The sequence below is a fragment of the Schistocerca nitens genome, chromosome 9, assembly GCF_023898315.1.
Source record: "Schistocerca nitens isolate TAMUIC-IGC-003100 chromosome 9, iqSchNite1.1, whole genome shotgun sequence".
Lineage (NCBI taxonomy): Eukaryota > Metazoa > Arthropoda > Insecta > Orthoptera > Acrididae > Schistocerca > Schistocerca nitens.
Window position 1 is genome coordinate 160,964,566 of NC_064622.1, and position 27,065 is coordinate 160,991,630.

At 45.4% G+C, this 27,065-nt stretch overlaps 1 protein-coding gene across 2 annotated transcripts in view; it reads right to left on the reverse strand.

The window, feature by feature from the left end:
• Positions 1 to 2,271: 2,271 nt before the first annotated feature.
• LOC126203151 (uncharacterized) overlaps positions 2,272 to 27,065 on the reverse strand; it is a 71,641-nt gene continuing 46,847 nt past the window's right edge. For both annotated transcript variants that reach the window (XM_049937393.1, XM_049937394.1), the window contains exons 5-6: positions 21,359 to 21,763; positions 2,272 to 2,726 (exon numbers count right to left, since the gene is read on the reverse strand). In XM_049937393.1, the coding sequence (XP_049793350.1) occupies positions 2,449 to 2,726; positions 21,359 to 21,763 (683 nt within the window). In that variant the 3' untranslated portion in view covers positions 2,272 to 2,448. The remainder of the gene's footprint in view (positions 2,727 to 21,358; positions 21,764 to 27,065) is intronic.

Below are 27,065 nucleotides of genomic sequence, written 5' to 3' on the forward strand. Positions count from 1 at the left end.
CGAACCTGCGACCGTAGCAGTCGCGCGGTTCCGGACTGCGCGCCTAGAACCGCCAGACCACCGCGGCCGGCAGAAGTGGTACAAAGCTGTATCACATTTCAACATAATTTCCCCCACGCTCAATGCAAGTCCTCCACTGCTTACAAAGTGCATAAATTCCTTTAGAAAAAATTCTTTTGGTAGTCCGCGCAGTCACTCATGCACCGCGTGGCGTACCTCTTCATCAGAACGGAACTTCTTTCCTCACATTGCGTCTTTGAGTGGTCCAAACATATGGAAATGACTTGGGGCAAGGTTTGGTGAGTATGGTGGATGAGGAAGACACTTAAAATGCAGGTCTGTGATTGTTGCAACTGTTGTACGAGCAGTGTGGGGCCTTGCATTGTCATGTTGCAAAAGGACAACTGCTGACAGCAATCCACGTCGCTTTGATTTGATTGCAGGCCTCAGATGATTTTTAGGAGATCTGTGTATGATGCACTGGTGACAGCGGTCCCTCTAGGCACGTAATGCTCCAAACTGACGCCTTTTTTGTCCCAAAAGAGAGTCAGCATAGCCTTCCCTGCTGATGGTTCTGTTCGAAACGTCTTTGGTTTTGGTGATGAGGAATGGCGCCATTCCTTGTTCACTCTTTTCGCTTCCGGTTGGTGGAAGTGAACCCAGGTTTCGTCCCCAGTAACGATTCTTGCAAGGAAGCCATCATCTTCTCGTTCAAAGCGCCGAAGAAGTTTTTCACAAGCATCAACACGTCGTTCTCTCATTTCAGGAGTCAGCTACTGTGGCACCCACCTTGCAGACACTTTGTGAAACTGGAGCATAAAATGCACAATGTGGTGTGCTGACCCACGACTAACCTGTAAACATGCTGCAATGTCATTCAGTGTCTCTCTGCGGTTTTCCTTCACTATGGCTTCAACTGCTGCAATGTTCTGTGGAGTCACAACTCGTTGTGCCTGACCTGAACGAGGAGCATCTTCCACTGAAGTAACACCATTTGCGAACTTCCTGCTCCATTCGTAGAATTGCTGCTGTGACAAACATGCATCACCGTACTGAACCTACATACATCAATGAATTTCAATAGGTTTCACTACGCAAAAACAGAATAACAGAACGCTGTTCTTCCCTGGTGCAAGTCGCAAGTGGGCGGTCATCTTTATACTGATACTGCGACGGTATGTGTGCATCTACACTATGTTGCCACCTACGGGCCATTCTGCACGATATTTGTAGCACGCTTACCAAATTACAGGACAATGGCGCGAAATTTCGATTTGTTATTACAAATTTAAGGTTTTCATTTGACTCACTCTCGTAGACAAGCTAAACAGCATATTTACTTACATGTTTTATTTAAAGAATCTCTCAATAGCGTGCTATCATTCCATTATTTCACAAGTACTTATTACCAGTAGAATAATAAACATCTGCGAAACGAAAAGGCAGACGAAGCACTTCAGTGGTCTTCGGATCGCGCCTAACTTGGATAGCGAGCGAAGTGATTCGGCTGTAAGATCAGAGTCGGTTCGGAAGCCTCGGAAGACAGATATGTCTGCCGCACTCAGTGTTAGTTAAGACTTTATTAGCAATGTATGGTTATTTAGACATATAGTTGAGGACAGTGTAATATTAATTACGGAAACATGCAGTTCATTAATTTGTTGAAGAATAGAAATCATTTGTGACTCTAAAGGGATTGTAACTGTGTGGTTTCTCATGTTCTGCCAATAAAAAGCGAGTGGCCTCTCGTATAAACAAACTGATTGGAAATTTAATCATTTCTAAAATAACAGTTCCTCGCAAAGAGTTTCTTACACCCTCAAGATTACGGATTCACGACCTACGTGCTGTTTTCTGCGCAGGGGACAACAACTGTAGAAGACTGCAGGTTGGTGAACTTTTATTAGAACTTACGCATTCCATTCTGGGCGGTGGAAGCAAATAGGCACCTCGCGTGTACTGCAATCTTAGTACAAATGAGATCGGTGACACGTCATCTGTGGAAACACAGAGGAGCTGTGAAAGAGAGAAATATTTTTGAGGGAAAGGGGATTTATCGTATGTACGTAAATATATCACCGTATCACTTCTCCCTCCCTCTCCCTATTTTTCAACTTGCTTAGCTGCCACAAGAATTCTATGCTACAGGCTTGTGACACTTTGTTGAGCGATGGGATCAGTAGTGAATTTCAGTGGGTCTTCAAAGTCCATGGCTGCCTCTGACAGAATGACAGTATCATCAACAAATCTTATTATTTTTATTTCTGCACTTTACCTTAAAAGAGGAAAATAAAACAGCTTTATGTCATAGGTGGAAAATAAACAGCAATTACAGGAGAGCACACAGAATCAAATTTACAAACTTTAAAATTGGGAACACGGTAATGAATGAAATAAAATTTGGACTCAGAACAGTTTTCTAAAGTTGATCTCTGAAGCAATGATAAGTTAAGCGATTGGTAACCGGCCCGCAAATTTGTCAGGCTGTGAAAGCACCGGCTGGTTAGGCGAGGCTTCGCGCTTCGCCAGCACGCAGAGCTGAGTCTTGCCGCGGACAGAGTAGACGAGCTGAGCGCCGTCGGAAAGAGAAGAACCAGAGTAGCCAGGGGAGTCCACGCAGGCGGCGGGAGGCGTTTCCAGCACGAGAACGCTGCCCTCAGGCCGCAGAGTTGCCCCCATCTCTCTGGAGGACTTCTCCAGTATCTCGTGTAGCCTAGCCTCCGCATCTGCTGGAAAGTAGGTGTCATTAGTCAGACGCGAGCAACAACTGTGTCATTGCTGAAATGTACGCAAAATTTACAAGATGCATCTTCATCAAAAGCTGCGAGCGTCTTTCTAAAAGGTACAGAACGTCCTGCTCTGACGAGCGCTGCACCTCCGACCGTGTGTCGTAGAGCTCCCTAATCACAGCCACCGCGTGGTCTTGGGCGCCTTGTCACGGTTCGCTCGGCTACCCCCCCCCCCCACCCCCATCGGAGGTTTGAGTCCTCCCTCGGGAATGGGTGTGTATGTGTGTGTGTGTGTATGTGTGTGTGTGTGTGTGTGTGTGTGCGTTGTCCTTAGCGTAAGTTAATGTTAGATTAAGTAGTGTGTAAGTCTAGGGACCGATGACCTTAGCAGTTTGGTCCCATAGGAACTTACCACCACCTAACCATTGGCGCCTGTATGACGTGGGCCCCTAAAACAATCTATTACCCTGTCATAGAACTTTGTCAGATAACTCTTATAAAGAAGGTTTTATTGAACTTTTGGCGGTGCAGTGCGGTACTTTTATCATATCTTTTATAAAAATTAGAGCGCTATACTAGCTTTTATGTAAGGTTGTAAAGGTCTTTGACAGTGTTATACGTGTCTAACATCACTGTTAATCTGTGTGAATCCATGTGTCACAAAATTAACGATACTGTCAAGTATAAAGTTCGTATTGTAATACGATTTCCTAACAAAAATAAACAAACAAATAAAAATTCAAATAACGCCCTATCGAAATTCACAGACAGATAATCGAAGCATATGAAAATGTGATGAATGAAGCTTCAGTATGAAAATGGTTCATCATCTTTAATGGTGAACGTACGAATATTCGCGATGAAGAATGATATGGTTGACATTCAACTGTATATCACAAAGGATTTGCTTCGGTAATTTATGTGGGATGTTATAATGAGAAACGGCCAATTTGTGTGCTTGAGGGGTGAGCCGAATCAACCTGGGTAATTTTATCTCAAGAAGATTGAATACGAAAGATTCTGAAGCCAAATTTATCGTTTTACATACCAAAAGTAAGAGCAAGGCAAATCTACTCACTATTTTCGTTATGAAAATCTTTAGTGAACACTATTTTCTCGTGAAACTGATTGAAGGAATGAAAGGTTTATCTATTGCTTAGCCGGCCGGAGTGGCCGAGCGGTTCTAGGCGCTACAGTCTGGAACCGCGTGACCGCTACGGTCGCAGGTTCGAATCCTGCCTCGGGCATGGATGTGTGCGATGTCCTTAGGTTAGTTAGGTTTAAGTAGTTCTACGTTCTAGGGGAGTGATGACCTCAGAAGTTAAGTCGCATAGTGCTCAGAGGCATTGGAATTTTCTGATGCTTCATATGTACTTTCGAATACAAAAATTATATTATCAACGTACCGAGCATTGAAGCTAATGCTACTTTTTAGCTCAGAATTACTCTTGAAGAAATCTTCTTCAAATGGTTGAAATGGCTCTGAGCACTATGGGACTTAACATCTGAGGTCATCAGTCACCTAAAACTTAGAACTACTTAAACCTAACTAACCTAAGGATATCACACACATCCATACCCGAGGCAGGATTCGAATCTGTGACCGTAGTAGTCGCGCGGTGCCGGACTGAAGCCCCTAGAACCGCTCGGCCACCACGGCCGGCTAGAAATCTTCTTCGTGGGAATTTATGAACATGTCAGTTAAAATTCCGGCTAGGGGCCTACCCTTGTCCAAGCCAAAAAGGCTGCACATATAATTTATTTTTAAACTTAAAGTAATTGTGTTTAAGACATTGGTCTTTTTCGTCCTAATACACATCATGACTCGGTTACTCCGTTATCACCGAAGAATTACTGGGTAGAGAGAAATTTGGTTATAAACTGTTACCAGTAATAATGGCTACGAACCGTCATTAGCAGACCGGATATTGAACAATAAAACCGCTAAAAAATGTTCCACTCTATGAGATTATAAACTGGTAAGGAAGGTAAAGAAGGAGCAAATTTTTTTTCCGATATAGTTCCCAGGAAACATTTTTAATAAGGTAAACTGCCGACTTACTAAGAAATATAGCTGTAAAGTTTCGTTTTCTAATAACAACAGTCTTGGAAAAGGTGTAATTCAGGCCACAAAGCGTAACGACGAACCATTTTCTCACTCTGGCATCTACACATTGAGGTGATAAAAGTCATGGGTTAGCGATATGCACATATACAGATGGCGATAGTATTAAGTACGTAAGGTATAAAACGGCAGAACATTGGCGGAGCTATCAATTGTACTCAGGTGACACATGTGAAAAAGTTTCCGACGTGATTATGGTCTCACGGCGGGAAACAGACTTTGAACACGGAACGTTAACACAAGTGAACGTAGCACGCCAACGCCCAGCGAGACACCCACAGCTATGCGTCCGCACTCCTCGACGTTCGCAGAGCGAATGACGCTCCGTGCTGCGGCGCAGCTGGACCCCAGTAGCGCTTATCGCAACCACAACTTCCGGTCGCCACGCGCTCGCACAGCGCCAGCGCGCCTTATCAGCCCGACCGGAAGTGAATTATAGTGCAACACGGGTCTAGTAATACTAGGGCCCGTGTTGCCCGGCAGCCTCGTCCAGCAGCTAAAAGTCCCGTTCAAGGTCACCCGCCTAGCGAGCAACCAAGAGCGGCACGGCAACCAAAACAAAAAGTGAATACATTTTTTTAATAAAAACATGCAGGGAGATAGGGAAAGGACAAAACACACTTTATTGTCTATAATAAATCATACAGTCACCGTTGATCTTTATTTTACAGTTGCCATTACCCACTTTGGCCCATATAAACAGGTACTCATCGGCATTTAATTTCTTCTTCCTTCTCGTAGTCAAAACAAATGGCATGCTTGGAACAAGCGTACAATAAGGCTGTTTAGCCAACAGTCCTGTGGTCTCTGCTATACTCCATGTTTTCCAAGCCAATATGTTAGCATCTGGAAAAGCTTCAAGGCCACCATAATCTGCTTGGTTGCCCCATAGAACAGCCAGTGTCCGCCATGTACTACCTCCAAACACAGCCTGAACATCACAAGTGAAGTTCACATGCAGTCCACGAAAAACATTTGGACCTCCTATCAGTTGCTGTTTATTAAACTGCCCAACCAAGTCAATATCAATCGCCTTCAAACTGCGATACACTGGTACGCTGCGCCGCCAGCGACGACGCCATGCACGTCGCAGAGGCATTGCTGTGGCACGTTAACACTGGACTGCATCTGAACTTCACTGGTGATGTTCAGGCTGTGTTTGGAGGTAGTACATGGTTGACACTTGCTGTTGTGTGGGGCAACCAAGCAGATTATGGTGGCCTTGAAGCTTTTCCAGATGCTAACATATTGGCTTGGAAAACATGGAGTATAGCAGAGACCACAGGACTGTTGCCTAAACAGCCTTATGGTACGCTTGTTCCAGAGCTAGACACATGGCACACTCCATTTTGGAAATCGATAGAGAATTCAATATTCTCAGATCCACGTTGTCAAGCGTGCGCCAAGAACACCAAATTTCGGCCATTATCTCTTACCGAGGACAACGCAGTAGCCGACGGTCATCACTTAACAATCTAGAGCAGAGGCGTTTGTGTAGACTTGTCAGTGCTAACAGACGAGCAACACTGAGTGAAATAACCGCAGAAATCATTGAGAGACGTACGACGGCGATATCCGTTAGGGCAGCGGGGCGAAATTTGGTGTTAATGGGTTATGGCAGCAGACGACGGACACGAATGCCTTTGCTAACAGCACTCATTGTCTGCAGCGACTTTCTTGGGATCGTGGTCTTATTGGTTGGATCTTAGACGACTGGAAGACCGTAGCCTGGGCAGATGTCCCGATTTCAGCTGGTAAGAGCTGATGGTAGGGTCTGAGTATGGCATAGATCCTATGGATCCATGGACCCAACAAGCCACTGTGCAAGCTGATGGTGATCTATAATGGCTTGGGCTGTGTTTACACGGAATGGATTGGGCCCTCTGGTTCCAATTGAACCGATCATTAACTGGAAATGGCTATGTTCGGCTACCTGGAGACCATTTGTATCCTTTCATGGACTTCATGCTCCCAAACAACGATGGAATTTTATATGAATGACAACGCGCCGTGTCATCGCGCCACAACTGTTCTCAATTAGTTTGAAGAACGTTCTGGAAAATTCGAGAGAATGATCTAGCCATCCAGATCGCCCGACATGAACCGCATCGAACATTTATGAGATGTAATCGGGAGGTCAGTTCTTGCACAAATCCTGCACCAGCAACAGTTCCGCAATTTTGGTCCTCTATAGAGGCAGCATAGTTAAGTATTTCTGCAGGGGACTTCCATCGAGTAGTTGAGTCCGTGCCATGTCGAGTTGCTGCACTGGAAAAAAGAGATCCCACACGATATTAGGAGATATCCCATGACTTATCACCATAGTGTAAAATAAGGTATAATGATTGTCTCTGTTTCTGTATAGAACAGACAGGAAGAGCAGTCAGAGGTAGATTCAAAGAACATTTATTGGGTAAAGCACGTGGTAACGTTCGTGGCTCTACTTATGCCATCTCACACAATGTGCACACTCCCCTACTAAATTGGAAGACGCGGTTGTTGGGCATAGGAAAGAGAACTATATTAGATTGCATTTGCTGGAGGATTATCAAATATTTAGGCATAATCCCAGTTATAGATTCTTTATTATTAACGATCAATTACAGCTTAAAAAAGGAAACATTTTCGATAGGTTTCGGCCTGTTTGTAAATTGACATAGCAGCTACATCGGGTGTTCCTCACAGTTTCGACATGTTATTTTTCAATACGCACTGTGTCATTATATTACTTTGATGTGTGTCGTAGTTTTGTTCACCATTTGCATAAATTTAAATGCTTTTCATAATTTATTTTTTTAAATTTTTGTTACGTTAGTGATTCTGTAATGTTACTTAATGTAGTTTTATTAACATGACAGATGTCCTTTGTGGCAGACCCGCTTCTTATGTGAGCTCCAGCTGTTGTAAGTTTCCTGTTGGCTTGTCACTTCTGTCCCGTTAGTTGTCTGTTTGTCTGTATGATCCACGTCTACCTTAGATTTTATAAGGGGAGTTCAAAAAGAAATGAGCCGGAGGCATAATTACAGAACCCAGTACCTGTATCTTAGAAGTACTGACTCTGGCTGTTGAGACATTTGTCCCACTGTGACACAAGGCGGTGAATCGCTGTCTCATAAAATTTCTGGGGCTGCGATGTTAACGAGTTCCGCAAGTACAGCTGGACGTCGTCGTACGAGGTGAAACGTTTGCTCCTCGCAGCCTTTTTAAGGGGACCAAAAACGACGTAATCACAGGGAGAGAGAGAGGTCCGGACTGTATGGAGTGTGGCCGAGAACCTCCCATTTGAATTTCTGCATGAGTGCCTCGACTGTGTTGGCCGTATGAGGCATTGCATTGTCGTGGATCAGAATGCCCCCACGGGTGAGACTGCCTGTTCGTTTTGATTTGATCGCTTGGCGAAGGGTGGTCAAGGTTTGCCATTAACGCTGGGAGTTCACTGTTGTCCCGTGCTGCAGGAAGTGAATCAGAAAGGGGCCATTTTGGTCAAAGAAGAACGTCAGCATAACCTTTCCTGCACTTGTGTGGATGGCCTTGGCTTTTTTTGGTGTTGGTGGTGATCCTGGATGCTTCCACTGGAGACTTTGTCCATTTTATTCTGGTTCGATGTGATGACACCATGAATCATCTCCAGCCACCACTCGTGCCAGGAACGCACTCCCTTCCCGAGCATAGCGCTGCAGATGAGCAAGACAGTGGGCCATTCCAAATGCTTCCTGGTGTGGTTGAAGACTGTGGGGCACACGTTGAGCACACACTTCGTGCATGTGCAGTCGTTCTTCATGATGGTGTGGACGCTTCCGGCGCTCAATCCGACCATGGCGGCTGTGGCTTTCACTGTCACTCGGCGGTCCTGGGTAATTAGCGCATCCACCAGCTGGACGATGTCATCGGTAGTGCAATGCGGTACTCCCGACGACAGTGCATCATCGGCTAACGACACCCTTCCTTCCCTGAAGCGCTTGTGTTACGCCTTGTCCCTTGTAAGGGACATGAAGTGTTCGCCGTACACTTGTGACATTCGTCAATGAATGTCCGTTCCGCTGTCAGAAAACGAACAACACCTCTTTGCTCTTCTGTTGATGCCCCTATTTCACTGTCTGCAATGCGACTGGCAGCATTGGACGATTGATGCACTCTGCTGTATAGTCACGTGACGAGCACGCGAGCCCTTTAGCGACGGGCTGTGAACTTCCACGCTGTGGCCGGAACCACATCTCGTTACACACCCTCCTGTCACCGGTTTGCTCATTCCAGACTCCGGCTCGTTTCTTTTTGAACGCCTCTTATACAAGGATCATTTTCCTGTTGACTGAGCTTTATGACTTCGTTTCTCTCCTCTGACAATATGTAACACGTAAGTTGATCTTATACTTCCAATGTACGTAATTTTTGATGTTTCTCTTTTCTGCACGTATGACTTCCAAGTAATGGTTGTAATGTATCCTATTTTTAGGTATTATTACGTCCTCTGAGGAAGACAGATGCACATTTGTCGAAACTTACGTAAAGGCTTGAATAAACATTTGACGTGTAACTGGATAGCTGTATTATTCCCATTGTATCCATAAAGGATGTACCCGTGGTCTAGGGGGTAGCGTCTTCGATTCATAATCAAAACGTGTTCGGTCCCCGCCACTGCCTAAATTTTGATAAATAATCAGCATTGGCGGCCGGCATAAGAAGTCAGCCTCATTCTGCCAACGGCCTTGTCAAAGAGGGCGGAGGAGCGGATAGAGGTTCAGGGCACTCTCTTGTCCTAGGGGTGGGAAATTGCCCCTAAAGGCGGAATACTCAGCAATGATCAACGACATGAGGATGCAGAAGGCAATGGAAACCACTGCATTAAAGACACGTAACGTGTATCCACAGGACATGTGGCCTGTAATTGAGGAAGTGTCGTGATGATCTCTCCATTGGCAAAAGATTCCGGAATAGTCCCCCATTCGGATCTCTGGGAGGGGACTAAAAAAATGGCCCTGAGCACTATGAGACTCAGCTGCTGAGGTCATTAGTCCCCTAGAACTTAGAACTAGTTAAACCTAACCAACCTAAGGACATCACAAACATCCATGCCCGAGGCAGGATTCGAACCTGCGACCGTAGCGGTCTTGCGGTTCCAGACTCCAGCGCCTTTAACCGCACGGCCACTTCGGCCGGCTGGGAGGGGACTGCCAAGGGGGAGGTTACCATGAGAAAAAGATTGAATAATCAACGAAAGGATAACGTTCTACGAGTCGGGGCGTGGAATGTCAGAAGCTTGAACGTGGTAGGGAAACTAGAAAATCTGAAAAGGGAAATGCAAAGGCTCAATCTAGATATAGTAGGGGTCAGTGAAGTGAAGTGGAAGGAAGACAAGGATTTCTGGTCAGATGTGTATTGGGTAATATCAACAGCAGCAGAAAATGGTATAACAGGTGTAGGATTCGTTATGAATAGGAAGGTAGGGCAAAGGGTATGTCACTGTGAACAGTTCAGTGGTCAGGTTGTTCTAATCAGAATCGACAGCAGGCCAACACCGACAACGATAGTTCAGGTATACATGCCGACGTTGCAAGCTGAAGATGAACAGATAGAGGACGTGTATGAGGATATTGAAAGGGTAATGCAGTATGTAAAGAGGGACGAAAATCTAATAGTCATGGGCGATTGGAATGCAGTTGTAGGGGAAGGAGTAGAAGAAAAGGTTACAAGAGAATATGGGCTTGGGACAAGGAATGAAAGAGGAGAAAGACTAATTGAGTTCTGTAACAAGTTTCAGCTAGTAATAGCGAATACCCTGTTCAAGAATCACAAGAGGAAGAGGTATACTTGGAAAAGGCCGGGAGATACGGGAAGATTTCAATTAGATTACATCATGGTCAGACAGAGATTCCGAAATCAGATACTGGACTGTAAGGCGTACCCAGGAGCAGATATAGACTCAGATCACAATATAGTAGTGATGAAGAGTAGGCTGAAGTTCAAGACATTAGTCAGGAAGAATCAATACGCAAAGAAGTGGGATACGGAAGTACTAAGGAATGACGAGATACGTTTGAAGTTCTCTAACGCTATAGATACAGCAATAAGGAATAGCGCAGTAGGCAGTACAGTTGAAGAGGAATGGACATCTCTAAAAAGGGCCATCACATAAGTTGGGAAGGAAAACATAGGTATAAAGAAGGTAGCTGCGAAGAAACCATGGGTAACAGAAGAAGTACTTCAGTTGATTGATGAAAGGAGGAAGTACAAACATATTCCGGGAAAATCAGGAATACAGAAATACAAGTCGCTGAGGAATGAAATAAATAGGAAGTGCAGGGAAGCTAAGGCGAAATGGCGGCAGGAAAAATGTGAAGACATCGAAAAAGATATAATTGTCGGAAGGACAGACTCAGCATACAGGAAAGTCAAAACAACCTTTGGTGACATTAAAAGCAACGGTGGTAACATTAAGAGTGCAACGGGAATTCCACTGTTAAATGCAGAGGAGAGAGCAGATAGGTGGAAAGAATACATTGAAAGTCTCTATGAGGGTGAAGATTTGTCTGATGTGATAGAAGAAGAAACAGGAGTCGATTTAGAAGAGATAGGGGATCCAGTATTAGAATCGGAATTTAAAAGAGCTTTGGAGGACTTACGGTCAAATAAGGCAGAAGGGATAGATAACATTCCATCAGAATTTCTAAAATCATTGGGGGAAGTGGCGACAAAACGACTATTCACGTTGGTGTGTAGAATATATGAGTCTGGCGACATACCATCTGACTTTCGGAAAAGCATCATCCACAAAATTCCGAAGACGGCAAGAGCTGACAAGTGCGAGAATTATCGCACAATCAGCTTAACAGCTCATGCATCGAAGCTGCTTACAAGAATAATATACAGAAGAATGGAAAAGAAAATTGAGAATGCGCTAGGTGACGATCAGTTTGGCTTTAGGAAAAGTAAAGGGACGTGAGAGGCAATTCTGACGTTACGGCTAATAATGGAAGCAAGGCTAAAGAAAAATCAAGACACTTTGTCGACCTGGAAAAAGCGTTCGACAATATAAAATGATGCAAGCTGTTCGAGATTCTGAAAAAAGTAGGGGTAAGCTATAGGGAGAGACGGGCATATACAATATGTACAACAACCAAGAGGGAATAATAAGAGTGGACGATCAAGAACGAAGTGCGCATATTAAGAAGGGTGTAAGACAAGGCTGTAGCCTTCCGCCCCTACTCTTCAGTCTGTACATCGAGGAAGTAATGATGGAAATAAAAGAAAGGTTCAGGAGTGGAATTAAAATACAAGGTGGAAGGATATCAATGATACGATTCGCTGATGACATTGCTATCCTGAGTGAAAGTGAAGAAGAATTAAATGATCCGCTGAACGGAATGAACAGTCTAATGAGTACACAATATGGTTTGAGAGTAAATCGGAGAAAGACGAAGGTAATGAGAAGTAATAGAAATGAGAACAGCGAGAAACTTAACATCAGGATTGATGGTCACGAAGTCAATGAAGTTAAGGAATTCTGCTAGGCATTAAAATAACCAATGATGGACGGAGCAAGGAGGACATCAAAAGCAGACTCGCTATGGCAAAAAAGGCATTTCTGGCCAAGAGAAGTCTACTAAAATCAAATACCGGCCTTAATTTGAGGAAGAAATTTCTGAGGATGTACGTCTGGAGTACAGCATTGTATGGTAGTGAAACATGGACTGTGGGAAAACCGGAACAGAAGAGAATCGAAGCATTTGAGATGTGGTGCTATAGACGAATGTTGAAAATTAGGTGGAGTGATAAGGTAAGGAATGAGGAGGTTCTATGCAGAATCGGAGAGGAAAGGAATATGTGGACAACACTGATAAGGAGAAGGGACAGGATGATAGGACATCTGCTAAGACATGAGAGAATGACTTCCATGGTACTAGAGGGAGCTGTAGAGGGCAAAAAATGTAGAGGAAGACAGAGATTGGAATACGTCAAGCAAATAATTGAGGACGTAGGTTGCAAGTGCTACTCTGAGATGAAGAGGTTAGCACAGGAAAGGAATTCGTGGCGGGCTGCATCAAACCAGTCAGTAGACTGATGACAAAAAAAAATCCATAAAGGTAGAGTGTTTTTCTGGGGCAGTTTTGGGTGCTGAATGGGTAATATTCAGTCATGTACAATTTTGACACAAAATGAGAATTTCGGTGAGGTACGCAAAATGTACATCTACATCTGTATTGACACACTACAGATCACACGTAAGTGCCTGGCAGAGGCTCCATCGAATCACCTTCACAATAATTCTCTGTTATTCCACTCTCGAGCAGTGCTCGGAAAAAGCGAATACATCTGTCTTTCCCTGGAAGCTCTAATTTCCCTTATTTTACTATGATGATCGTTTTCCCTTTTGTAAGGCAGCGTCAACAAAATATTTTCGAATTCGGAGCAGAAAGTTGGTGATGGGAATTTCTTGAGAAGATCCCGCCGTAACGAAAAATGCGCTGTTTTAAATGATACCCACCCGAAATTCTAGATCATGTCTCCCCTATTTCTCGATAATACAAAACATGCTGATTTTCTTTTAACTTTCTCGATATACCCCTTTAATCCTATCTGGGATCCCACACCGCGAAGCAGTACTCCAAAACAGGACGGACAAGCAATCTCTTTAGTGCATATGTTGCTTCTACTAAACCATCTGACAATAAATCGCAGTCTTCGGTTCGCATTCCCCACCACAGTTTCTATGTATTCTTTTTAGATTAAGTTGTTCGTAATTGTAATTCCTAGGTATTTAGTTGAATTTGCGGCCTTTAGATTTGATTGATTTATATTGCAAGCGAAGTTTAACGGATTCCATTTAACACTTAATATGGATGACCTCACACTCTCCATTTTTAGGGTCAATTTTCGCACCGTTCACATATCTTCCCTAAATTGTTTTGCAATTTGTTTTGATCTTCTGATGACTTCACTTGGCGATAAAAGACGGCGTCATTTGCAGACAACTTAAGACGGATGCCCAGATTGTCTCCTAAATCATTTATATAGACAAGGAACGGCAAAGAACCTGTAACATTACCTTGGGCAACGACAGAAATCACTTCTATTTAAGTCGATGATTTTCTATCAGTTACTACGAACTGCGACTTCCCTGACAGCTGTTCTTCATGCGAATTCTTCGTCTTCTTTGATGAAAGAGTTTCGGAAGGCTGTATTTAGTAACTCCGCTTTAGCAGCACTGTCGTCGATAGCATTTCCATTGCTATCGCGCAGAGAAGGCAATGATTGTGTCTTGCCGCTAGGATACTTTATATACGACCAGAATCGCTTTAGATTTTCTGCCAGGTTTTGGGACAAAATTTCGTTGTGGAAACTATTATCAGCGTGTCGCAAATTGTATCAATTTAATCCATATAATGACGCCAGTATTGTTTTGTGAATGTTTGCAATGTGACCTACCACCAAAAAAAATGTTTCATTGTAACGTCTATTATACTGCCACCTACATGTTACCGTGATAATGTAATTTCAAGGTCTATGTTTGCTTTACACATAACTTTTCACGTAAACTTCAGCAACGGCTGATAAGCCACCTGGCTCTTTGCGAACGTCATGTCTTCAAGAGGGTATATTAATTATTCTGACCGCTTCTGTTACATCTGTGGCAAACATCTAACGAAAACGAAGCAGCGGACAATTTCATACGTTTTCAAAGAAGCATATTTTACGTACTTTGGCATAAAGGTTGAGAATCGGGGCAAGTCGTAGGCCCCACATTGAATGTGGTCGAGTTGTGAGGAAGGAAAACCAATAGGGATATCTGTTATCCAATCTTTGATTCTGCGTTACGTCCTGTGCCTCACGGATCTGGTGTTTCTGTATCTCTTCCGCCTGATAATTTCGACGAAGTGCTTCCATTTTCTGCTACTGAGACGGATGAGAGTTCTGATGTGGATATGAAGTGGGCCACAATAGTTTTCACCATCCGAATTGAACGATATGACCAGAGACCTGGCACTCCTAAAAGATGTAGCACAGCTGTTAGCCTCTAGACTATAGGAAAAGGACATGGTGGGCTTTGGAACTTTTTTTCTGTTGATTCAGAAGCAGAAAAACAGATTTCCTTCCTTACTTTTTTCATGACGATGATCTTATGTATTGTTGAAAATTGGAACAAATATGCTTCCATACCTGATGAATATTCAATACATTTGAAAGAGAAGTGTGATTCTTTGGCCTTCATCCTGGTCAAACTTAGGTATAGGAATTGACTATTTGTGGGGATTTCAAACAAGTCTCTGTCATCCTTGGTCAGGATGGTGGCTGTGCCAAATACGTCTGCTTCCAATAGGAATGGGGCAGCCTTGCAAAAGACAAGCACTGACATTAGAAAATCTTGCCAATTAGTGCGACAAACGTTGAAGAGAATAGAGTACTGTTCGATTCTTTGGCGGATTCCAAAAAAATATCTTCTGCCTCGACTTCTCACAAAATTTTATGCTATGGAATTATAAACGTCCTACCAAAAGATGGTGACGCTTTCAAATAAGTGATGAGTGAATTATCGCAGCTATCAGAAGCTAAGATGAAATAAGCGGTTTTCGTTGGGTCTGACGATCAGAAACTAATTAACGAAGATAAAATGGATGAAATTTAAAGACCATGTTAGATATTCTTTAAACTGAGATGAAGTTTTCTCGGGTCGTCAGCCGAATCAAGGTGTCGTTCTGCGGCAACGTTTCGATAAGTTTCCTACTCATCATCTTCAGGCCTGTCGAAATGTTGCCGCAGAACGACACTTTGACTCAACTGACAACCCGAGAAGACTTCATCATCGAGATTCACCAAGAAAGCCTGCATTCCCATATATTCCTTAAAGAAATTGACACAGGTTTTCTCGGCAACTGCAAAGATCTTCATTACAAGAGCATAGAAACGTGCTGGTTAATTTCAAAGTAATGGATGCCTCAGTGAGCTTTAAGCTGCATATTATGAACTTCAGCGTCAACTGCTTTCCTGAAAATCATGGTGTTATGAGTGGGGGACAAGGAGAATGGTTCCATCAAGACATTAAATAACTGCAACGGAAGTAAAAGGGTCGATGTAATGATAGAATGGCAATTGACTGCTGCTGAAAGCTCCCCATGCAGTGCCTTCAGGTACAATAAAGAAGAAAAAGCGACGGAGATTTGAAGGGGAAAAACTCTGTACGTCCGAGCTTCACTTTATCCACCGAACAGCCCACAGCCGTCACTGGATGCGGGTGTGGAGGGTCATGTGGTCAGCACACTGCTCTCGAAAGGGAAGAGACTTAATATCTATGCTTTGTATCAGTTCTACAGAACACAATACTCCATTGTTATGTTAGGAGTATCTTGTTTTAACATGTATTATTATTATTATTGTTAAAGCTTTATCGAATATATGTGTTTAGCATGAATTTTCTAGGTCGTCATCATTCCTTCCTGGAAATGCCTCAAGTGATATGGGGAAACGGTTAGCATTTCTGAACTTAGGATATCAAAAATCAATAGGATCACCTAATATGGAACAATAGTAAAGTATAAATTTGTAGGCCAATGTATGCAACCTGCAGCTGGAACTGTGCACCACGAATAATGATCTGAGTTAACCGTTTAGTAATATAGATATTACCTCCTTTTCACCAACTCCCGTCCTTATGAGGGTGGGCGGTTATTACCACCAGAGTAGTTCTTTCCAGATAATAAGTTATATGTATAACAAGTTTGGTTGAAATTGATCCCGTGTTCTAGGAGGAGGTGTGGAACATACATACACTAAACTATTTTTATAAATATATAGACATACTAGACTTTCACCCATGCTTTCACTGTGCATGGCACATATTTTGACACATCTCTTTCACCATCTCTTTCTCCTCCTACTCCCTTTCTATTCATTTCTTCTCTCATCTCTCTGTCCATCTTCTCCTCCCTCCTTTTTCTGACTGAGTCCTTCTGGCCCCTCTCTCTCACCATCTCCTACTTCACCTCTTTCTGTCCATCTTCTCCTCCCTCCTCTCTGTCTACTTGTCAACCCCTCCCTCCTCTTTATGTCCATATCACCTTTCCATCTCTACCTGTACATCTACTGTCCCACTCTGTTGGCCCATGTCCTCCTCTCCCCCCCCCCCCCTCTCTCTCTCACACACTGTCCATCTTCTACACCCACCTCTCTCTGTCCATCTACATCTATCGATCGCCTCCATACCTCTCTCTACGCTCAGCTGAGCCCATCTGGATATATGTCCTTTGGAACACATCCTCAAACTACCCACATAATATACAAGTAATGCAGGGCAGCCTAGATTTTAGGGTTATGTACCCTTTTCACCCCATCCCCCCACAGCATTGTAATGTCTCAAAGTTAAGTATGATCATTAATTTCCTATAAATAAAATTCGTTAATACGATTTGCTTGAATTCTTGTCTAGCGATCCGGGAAAGCAGGTTTCCTAGGCACCCTATATTAGACGAGTAGACAGTACACAACATTGGCGACGAGGATGGGATCCGTTGATCTCCTCGTCGCCAATGTTGTTTTGCAAGTTGACACTTGCTCTTGCGGAATCGGTGCACTGCTTTCGCACAGAATTGGTGATAAAGACAGGCCTCTTGCTTTCGCATCAAAAGTGTTGTCCAAACTTCCGCGTAACAATTCACAAATAGAGAAAGAGACATTGGTTATTGCGTATTGTGTCACCAAATTCCCTCCAGCATTACTTCAGACTTTAGTCGGGTCCATGCCACGTCGTGTTTCGGCACTTCTGCATGCTCGCGGCGGCTCTACGCGATATTAGGCAGGTATACCAGTTCCTCTGGTTCTTCAGTGTATATCTAATTGAACCTTGATTCGGAACCCATGCTAATCTGCAGACGCCCTTGTAAACGAGGACGTAAATGAGGACCTTGGTTCATTTTTTTCTCCACAAATACGCGGATTTTTCCGCTTATAGAACGTTGGTCCATTAGAGTGGACCTCCTAGTTCTTAGTTTAACAATAGAACGTGGCATCCTGCAAATAACAATTCGTGTCATACATTGAAAATGGCTGCTTCAACAAAACAGAAGGGTTTATAAATAATTAATATCCCTAAAGGTTTGACTGAAAATATGTGTTTTTATACAGAATTCGCCGACTATTCTAGATTATGAGCATTAGTTCACATCTGCTTAAATTCATTTCATTACTGTGAAATTACACACTTTCTGAGGATTTTCGTACGTGGAATGTAGTTAGATGTTCCACAACCAATGGTAATGAAACTCTATAATGAAAACATGGGCGATGTTTCTCTATGTGACAGATTTTCATCGTATTACAGATGTTACATCCGCACAGGAAAATAGCCGGTATGGATTTTTAATCATTTTATAGACCACGTAATTGTCAATTGTTGGGTGACGTATCACAGATAGTGGCCGGCCGCTGCGGTCGAGCGGTTCTAGGCGCCTCAGTCCGGAACCACGCTGCTGCTACGGTCGCAGGTTCGAATCCTGCCTCGGGCATGGATGTGTGTGATGTCCTTCGGTTAGTTAGGTTTAAGTAGTTCTAAGTCTAGGGGACTAATGACCTCAGATGTTAGGTCCCATAGTGCTTAGAGCCATTTGAACCATTCTGAACAGAGAGTGTTAAATCAGTCAAGTAGATAAAGAAAAGGTTCAAAAATGGTTCAAATGGCTCTGAGCACTATGGGACTCAACTGCTGAGGTCATCAGTCCCCTAGAACGTAGGACTACTTAAACCTAACTAACCTAAGGACACCACACACATCCCTGCCCGAGGCAGGATTCGAACCAGCGACCGTAGCAGTCACGCGGTTCCGGACTGAAGCGCCTAGAACCACACGGCCACCGCGGCCGGCAAAGAAAAGGACTGTCAGCGATTGACAATGTTATAATGATTTACAAATATGTCATGCTAGTTGCTAAGCGAAGGGATGATGATGATCATCATCATGATGTTTGGTTTGTGGTGCGCTCAACTGCGCGCTCATCAGCGCCCATAAAAAGTCCCACTCTTTACACAGTCCAATGTAGCCACGTTTACGAATGATGATGAAATGATGAGCACAACACAAACACTCAGTCCCTTGGCAGAGAAAATCCCCCACATGGCCGGGGATCGAACCCGGGACCCCACGAAGCAGCAACGCTAGTCACTAGGCCACGAGCTGTGGGCACTATGAATTTCTCTGTCAGTGAAGATGCAGACGCTGTATAAAATGTGAATAAATAGCTAAGAAGAGCTCTTTTGCAGCCAACTGCAGAAGTTGGGTTTGACAATGAGCGAAAAATGTTTGAGAGTGCAGGGAACAGTACAGGGAACAGGGAACAGTTCAGGAACAAGAGCCATGTGCATCAGATGTAAGATCTATTTGTATATATTGGAAAACAATTGTTTAAGAGCTTATGCTGAAAAGTAAAGATTTTTTTTTACTGCCAGTAGCAAATTATTACTTGCCAGAAATTATTGTGTGATACTGATTTCCTTGCATATATGGAGCTGTTTCAGAGCATCAACAAAACCTTTATTGGAAATCAGATATTTCAAGAATAATCACATTAAGAAACCTATTTTCTCTGTATGTTAGCGTATGCAGTCGACTATTTCAAATAGAATAAATATTTTACTGTAACATGAAGAGAAGATACAAAGACAAGGCTAGTAAGTTTTCACGATAAATGGGGCTGGTGGTGCACACACGTGGCCTTCCATTTATACCTTAATAGATCATTAAAAAAAAATTCTAAATATTTTGTTCGAAAATGTGAAAAGGAAAGTTTCCTGTGAATTTGTTTAATCTCAAAAGTGAAGAGGTTAAAGGTCGCAGGAATGCATCTTCAGTAGGACCGTGCCTAGGAAACCATTGCGTTGTTCACACCAGTTTCGGGTCAACGACAGTTTTACTTCATGTGCTTACCCTCTATAGTTGCCTCAGAATCACTCAGTGACGTTTCCTCAATATCCAGCACAGGACTTCCTACACACTAACCATCTTCCTATATCTTGAGCCGTACACCTTTTCCACACCATACCGGGTAGAATATAATTATGTCTCTGCTTCGAATATGACGTTTATTCCGTACCTCATTAAACATTTTGTGTGATCGTCTCTTGTTCTGTACCGGTGATCTTTCTTACGTTTTTGTGCGTTATTTGTGTAACACTCCCTGTTTTATTTTTCTTAAGAGTCATTGATCTATTTGAACCAATGTTGTCTCTAGTCAGAGGAAAACGGGTATGAAGACTGCTTGTTTTCAGTAATATCGTTTTCTTTTCGAAATGACTGTGGAATGTTACCTAGATGTGCTTCCAACCTAAGCTCCCCAACTGTCAGTCCTGTGGAACGGTTGCAGGACTTTATACAATGAATCTTTTCATGATTCAGCAAGTGCTTCCCCACCCCTACCCTCTCTTTCCTTCCTTATAGGAACTACGGACTGCAGCCCACGGAATGTAATATGTTGTCACCTTCTTATACCCTCAGCGTCCTGTTAATAGTATGTAACAGGAAGTGCCTTGTACTTCCGTACTATTCTTATATGCACTAAGTTCGTAGCATTTTTGGGACTCCAAAACACGGATCAAACTATAGAAACAGGCCACTAGATTAATAACAAAACGCCGTATATGTGGTGATTGTGATGGGTTCCTATTGTATGGTATGGATACATTTACTAACCTGTTATGCACATTAACAAGAACATCAGTAATTGTTCCATTAACAGCAGCATCCATAATCATCTAAATAGAGCTGTACTTACGTTTAAAGAGAAAAATAGTCAAAAAACAGCATTTTGTACCATGGAATAAAACTGTGCAATAAACTAACCAAGGTGACAGTTAAAAATCTTGAACTAAAAAATTTCCATTAAATCACACCTCTTAAGTAACACATACTACAAGGTCATGCATTATTTAGAGAACACAAAGAACAGATCATAAATATATTAACACAAATTACTAACAAACATCCGTGTTGTTCTATACTTTATGCCCTATATATAGTGCATCTTGTTGTAAAGTCTTAAGCCTCACATTTGTAACGAATGATAATCGACCTCCTTCCATTTTTCTATGCTGAACACTACATTTCGAGGGATGGTGACAGTTTTCAGACAGAGGTGTTAAAACATGAACGACATCACACAAAGGCAGAAGTGTGGTAATGGTCTTGAAGCCACGTGTTTCTGTGTAGTGTGTGACATGTGTACAATAGAGTGTGTGTGTGTGTGTTTGTGATTTTTTTGACATTATTTGTTAACTTGTTTGCAACTATGTATACTCAAAAATGGTACTGTTTTCAACATAAAAGTTAAACTTGACTATAGTAGTCCATTGCTTGTTTAATTGTTTCTCCATTGTATAACATTTTCGAGTATCACTGTGAAGATTAACTGTGGACGAATAAACTCATGAATTAATCATAGCTCAAGAACACCACAGAGATCACATCAGAACATCGTCAAGATGCAGTATCTTATCGCTCGGTGAAACAGATAAGCAACAACTATACCTGATTCAAATTTCGGAAGCCCAGCGAACCGACACAGGAGCCGCGAGGAAGATCCCAACTGGAGAACGAAGTAGAACTCGGTGTCGTTGAGGCTGGGGACGGCAGGGACTTCGTGAGATCTGCACATGATGCGAGGGACGTTCGGGAACTCGATGGTCACATCTTCTAGCGCATGCTGAAGAGAAGTCCAGCAGAGGGTCCATCGGCTGCTGGGGCCGGTCACGGCGAAGGCAGGCGATGATGACGGTGACAGATCATCTGCAGGAGGGGCCGGCTGGTCCGCTCGCATCGCCGCCTGACACGTGAAGTTGGGCAGGGTGAGAGTCGGGGGCAGGTCTGGGCGGATCACCAGCGGCGCGAGCATCTCCTGCGACAGTCTGTTCACCAACTCAGCAGCAGACTGGCCTAAAAACACGGAAGCGAGCGCTGCCGCTTACTGGCACTAGCAAACAACCATAGGAGCATCAAAAAGTATGGAAGAATACACCAACTGGACTGAAGGGTTTCCAGTAAATAGAAATCAGTATGTCTCTCGGTACAGAGTGATGTAAAATTAGTTTCCGGTATGCCTCAAAAGAGTATTATAGGACCATACTATTCATAACACACAGGTTGAGTCCCACAAAACATAACACCTCATCTGGACACCTATAGTGGACACTAATATGGGGTATGCCCAACCTTTGCCTTTATGATGGCTTGAACTCTGCTGGGAACACTATCAGTGTGTTTTCTGAAAGTCTGTGGAGTGATGACAGCCAATTACTCCTCAAGAGCAGAAACCAGAGAAGGCAGTGATGCTGCACGCTGGGATTTGGAGCGGCGCCAGCGTTCCAAGTCACCCCAAAGGTGTTGCATTGGTTTAAGATAGGGTTTCTGGGCTGGCCAGTGTATTTCAAGAATGTTCTTGTCCGCAAAACATTCTGACAGATGCTGCTTTATGATATGGACCATTGTCACTGTGATACAAATCGTCTCCCAAGTGGTCCTCTATTGTAAGCAGTACACAAGGCTTTCAAATGTGTCCATATTCGTCTGAATTTATTGTTTTCTGAAGCGCAGTAAAGGAACCACTCACTAACCAAAATAAACACCCCATTACCGTAACATCACCTCCTCTGTAATTCACTCTTGACACTACATATGATAACAGTTAACGTTCTCCAGGCATTCGAAAAACGGAAACCCCTCCATTGCATTGCCATAGGGTCATTACTCCAAATTACTCGTTTCTAGTCATCCACTGCCCAGCAGCAGCGCTATCTCAAGCGTCGCATAGCAATGACTACAAGAATATGTGACTTACGATGAGCTGCTAGGCCGTGGTACCCATTTCTTTTTGACTCCCTACTTTTTCATTATCTGGTATGCTGGTAGCATTTTGGAGCTCGCGAATGATTCCCTTCCAATGATTTCATGCTATTTTTTTTACAGCCATCCTCCGCAATGATCGACCGGCCTTGTCCGTCACTGTGTGAGGTTTGCCTGGTTTTGGCTCACCAGTGTTTGTTCCTAGCATTTCCACTTCACAGTCATGTGACTAATAGTCGATTTGCGCAGCCTTAGAAGCTTTGAAATGTCCCTGATTGATCTGTTACTCAGGTGACGTCAATGACTAGCAGACATTCGAAGTCACTAATCACGCAATGGATTGTGTTGTTATTGCTTCTATAGTGACGACATAATACTCCCTGCCTTCTTTCATATTGGCGCGTCCACCTCTGGTGACATCTAGTGGTGAATTCCTTATTTATATAGGTGTCTTGATACGTTTGGTCAGATAGTATAATTTTTTTTGTACATTTAGTCCTCTTAATTGCTGTATCATCTGAGTTACTGAAGCAAGTTCGATTCTTTAAATGTAGCGTTACCCTTGTTATCGGCATTCGAAAACTTTTGAAAAGTCGTGTACAGTGACGTAACACTTGTTAGTTTTAGATGGAACTTTTACGCAAAAATATCGACAGATGTGCTAAAACTGTGGGCGGACTCGAGTACTGCGGATCTTCGGCGGTAATCCGGAAGGATACCGCCCTTCGATTGGCCTTTCGGTTCTAATCGAAGCGTTAGGTGTATTGCAGGTGCCAGCCACCCTGAAGCGGTCCAGCCAGCCAGCCAGCCGGCCAGCCGGCCAGCCAGCCAGCCAGCCGAGCAGAGCCGCAGCGGTCCAGCAGCAGCAGCAGCAGCAGCAGCAGCGGTCCCGGTCCCGGTCCCGGTCTGCAGCGGCGGTCCAGCCGGCAGCAGCCAGCCAGTCCTCCTGCAGCAGCAGCAGCAGCGGTCCAGCCAGCCAGCCAGCCAGCCAGCCAGCAGCAGCAGCAGCCCCGGCCCCGGCCCCTTCTTTATACAATTATCTCCTCTCCCATCCCAATCCTTCCCTTCTCGAGGCCCGGAATCTCTCCCTCCTCCTCCGCCAACACGTCCCTGGTGCCCCCATCTCTCTCCTCACTCCCAGACGGGATTCTGTTCTCATCTCCTCCCCCAGCCCAACCCTCCATACTGACATCATCTCCCGCCTCCTCATCACCCGTTTTGGCCCCAACGCCTCCGTCACCCCTGCTCCTTCTCCATCTCCTACCCGCCAACCCCAACCCCCGGGTCGCCCGCCGACCCTCACCGCCGTGATCACTCGGCTCAGTCCGTCGATCATGGAGGAGGAGGTATTGGCGGAGTTCAAGGCGCATCCTACGCTGGAGGTGCGGGCGGTCCGCCGCATTTTCAACTCGTCCGGCCCCACTCGCCTTATGCGGGTTTTCTCCGAGGACGCCCCCTCCATTGACCGTCTCCGGAAGGAGGGTGCCCTCCTCTTCAACCAGCGCTACAAGGTCGACCCTTCCCGTTCCCCTCCTCAATCCCTGCGCTGCCAGAGGTGTCTGCGCTATAACGCACATCCAACAGCTGAGTGCCGCAAGGCCCCCACCTGCCCGCATTGTAGGCAAGCACACTTCCTCCGGCAGTGCCCTAACCTTCAATCCCCTCCCTCCTGCAATACCTGCAATCTCCCCCATCCCACCTACTCCCAAACGTGTAAAGCCCGACCCCCTCTGACCACTCCTGAACTCACAGTCCCTGTCCGTCCTCTGGACGCCCCCACCCCTCCTGGCAATTCCCTTCGTCCCCCCCCCCCACCGCTGAGGACGTCATCAGGTTCCTCACCATAGTCCTTCAGAATGTTCATCCCTTTCAGCGCCCCCACACCCCCCAACAGATCTCCCTCGCCACCCGTTCCATTTTCCAACTCAAAATGTACGCCACCTACTCCAACAACCAGGCCCATTTCACCTTCTCCCGTCTTGACACCCTCGTCTAAATCCCTGTCATGGCGCGACAGCACCATATCCTTTTGAACAATATCTGCTCCCTTCCCGCCAACAAGAACCTCTTCCTGCACATCCTTGCCACCCACCGCATGGATGCCTTCCTCCTCAATGAAACCTTTCTCCAACCCCACCACTCCATTCACACCTCACCCTATCTTCTCCACCGCTCCGATAATCCCCTCCCAATTTCGCGTGGCAGAGTTGCCATTGGTCACCACCACCAGATCCCCGTTCGGCTCCAACCTCTCCTTCCCGACCCCACCGAACACCTGATCCTTAGTCTCTTCTTCCCCGGCCTTACCATTACCTGCGCCACCAGCTATGTCCGCCCCAACGCCCCTATTCCTTTCGACTTCCTCTCCCACACCGACCGTACCTTCTCCTCCTACGTGATCGCCACCGACCTCAACATCCATAGTCGTTCCACTGCCCAGTTACGGCGGTGGCATCGGTTCCTCTCCTCCCTTCAAGGCGACCTCATCCCCATCCCCCAGCACACCCGTCCCGAATCTAACTCCACTCCTGATGTTATCCTCTCCTCCCCCCCAACCTCCTTGGCCGCATAACGGTGGATGTCCTGGAGCCTATTGGTAGCGACCATCTCCCTGTCCTCCTCACCATTTCAGACGGTCGTCGCCCCCGCCCCGACCCTCGTAATGACCCTCCCCCTAAGTATGTCCATGACTATTCCCGTGCCAACTGGAATGCCTACCGGGATACCCTTTCCACCCAGGTTGATAGCCACCCCTTCACCTACCACCACCCTGACGATGTCACCCATGCCGCCTCCTTTCTCCAGCAGACCTTGTCTGAGGCCGTGGAGGCCCATGTCCCTACTGTCGCCGTCCACCCCCATCGTCCTACCTTACCCCCGCAGGCCGTCCTCCTCCTCCGTGAACCCCATCGTGTCTACCGTGCCTTCCTCCGCACGCGTGACCCGGACACACTACGACGCCACCGGCAACTCCAGCGACACATTCGTAATTTGCTCGCGGCTAAGAAACGCCGGGACTGGCGACAGACATGCACCCATTTAAATGCTACCCTACCAATCAACTCGTCCAAGTTCTGGTCGGCCTTCCGTCGCCTTACCGGAACTAAACCCTCCCCCTATTATCCTCTTCTCCATGATGATCACCCTTTCCCTGACACCATTAGTAAGGCCAATCACTTTGCCTCCTACCTCTCCAATGTATTTTCCATCCCCGATGATCCCCAGTTCGATTACTCCCTCTTCCCGGATATCCACGATCGAACTGACACCTCTGTCGCTCCCCTCGCTCCTGGTTTCCAGTACTTGGACAACATTGCACACACGGAACTCAATGCCCCTATCACTACACAGGATCTCATTGATACACTCCGCACAAAACGCAACACCGCTCCTGGTCACGATCGTGTCACCTACCGTCACCTTCGTGAAGCTCCTGTCTCTTTCCTCTCCACCCTGGCCAGGCTCTACAATGTAGTCTTGTCCACCGGTTACTACCCCGACCTGTGGAAAACCTCCCATATCCTCATGTTCCTTAAACCTGGCAAACCGCCGTCCGCCATCTCCTCCTACCGTCCCATCATCCTTACCTCGGTTTTCAGCAAGGGCCTGGAATCTATCCTCACCCAACGCATCCACCAGCATCTCCGCCAGCACCGCCTCCTTCCCGTTACCCAGTGTGGCTTTCGGCAGTCCTTCTCTTCCGACGACCTTCTCCTTCACCTCACTCATCTTCTTTCCGAACAGCTTAATTCCCGTCGCTCCGCAATCTTCCTCTCCCTGGTCCTCGAACGTGCTTATGACCGTGTATGGCATTCCAGTCTCCTCTTCAAGCTCCAAACCTTCGCCCTTCCCATTAACTACGTCCGTCTGATCGGCTCCTTTCTCTCCCGCCGTCCTTCCTATGTCACCATCCATAACACAGATTCCTACACCTTTTTCCCCTCTGCCGGTGTGCCCCAAGGCTCCGTCCTCTCCCCCCTTCTGTGCCTTTTGTACACGGCGGACATGCCGCCGCCGTCAGCCCCCGTCCACCTTCTCCAGTTTGCCGATGACACTGCCTTCCTTGCCCTTGCCCCCACCCTACAGCGCTCCCAACACCTTCTCCAGTCCCATCTTGACCGGTTCACCGCTTGGTGCAACCAGTGGTTGCTCAAGGTCAATCCCTCCAAAACCCAGGCGATCATTGTAGGCAAAACCACCCCTTCCTTCCGCCTCCTTGATTTCTACATCACCATCTAAGGCCATCCTATCGCCCTCACTCCCACCCTTAAGTACCTTGGCGTCACCCTCGACCGTCGCCTCTCCTGGACTCCCCACCTCCGGACAATCCAAGCCAAGGCACGCTCCGGACTCAGTCTCCTCAAGCTCCTCTCCGGCCGTACGTGGGGTCTGGACC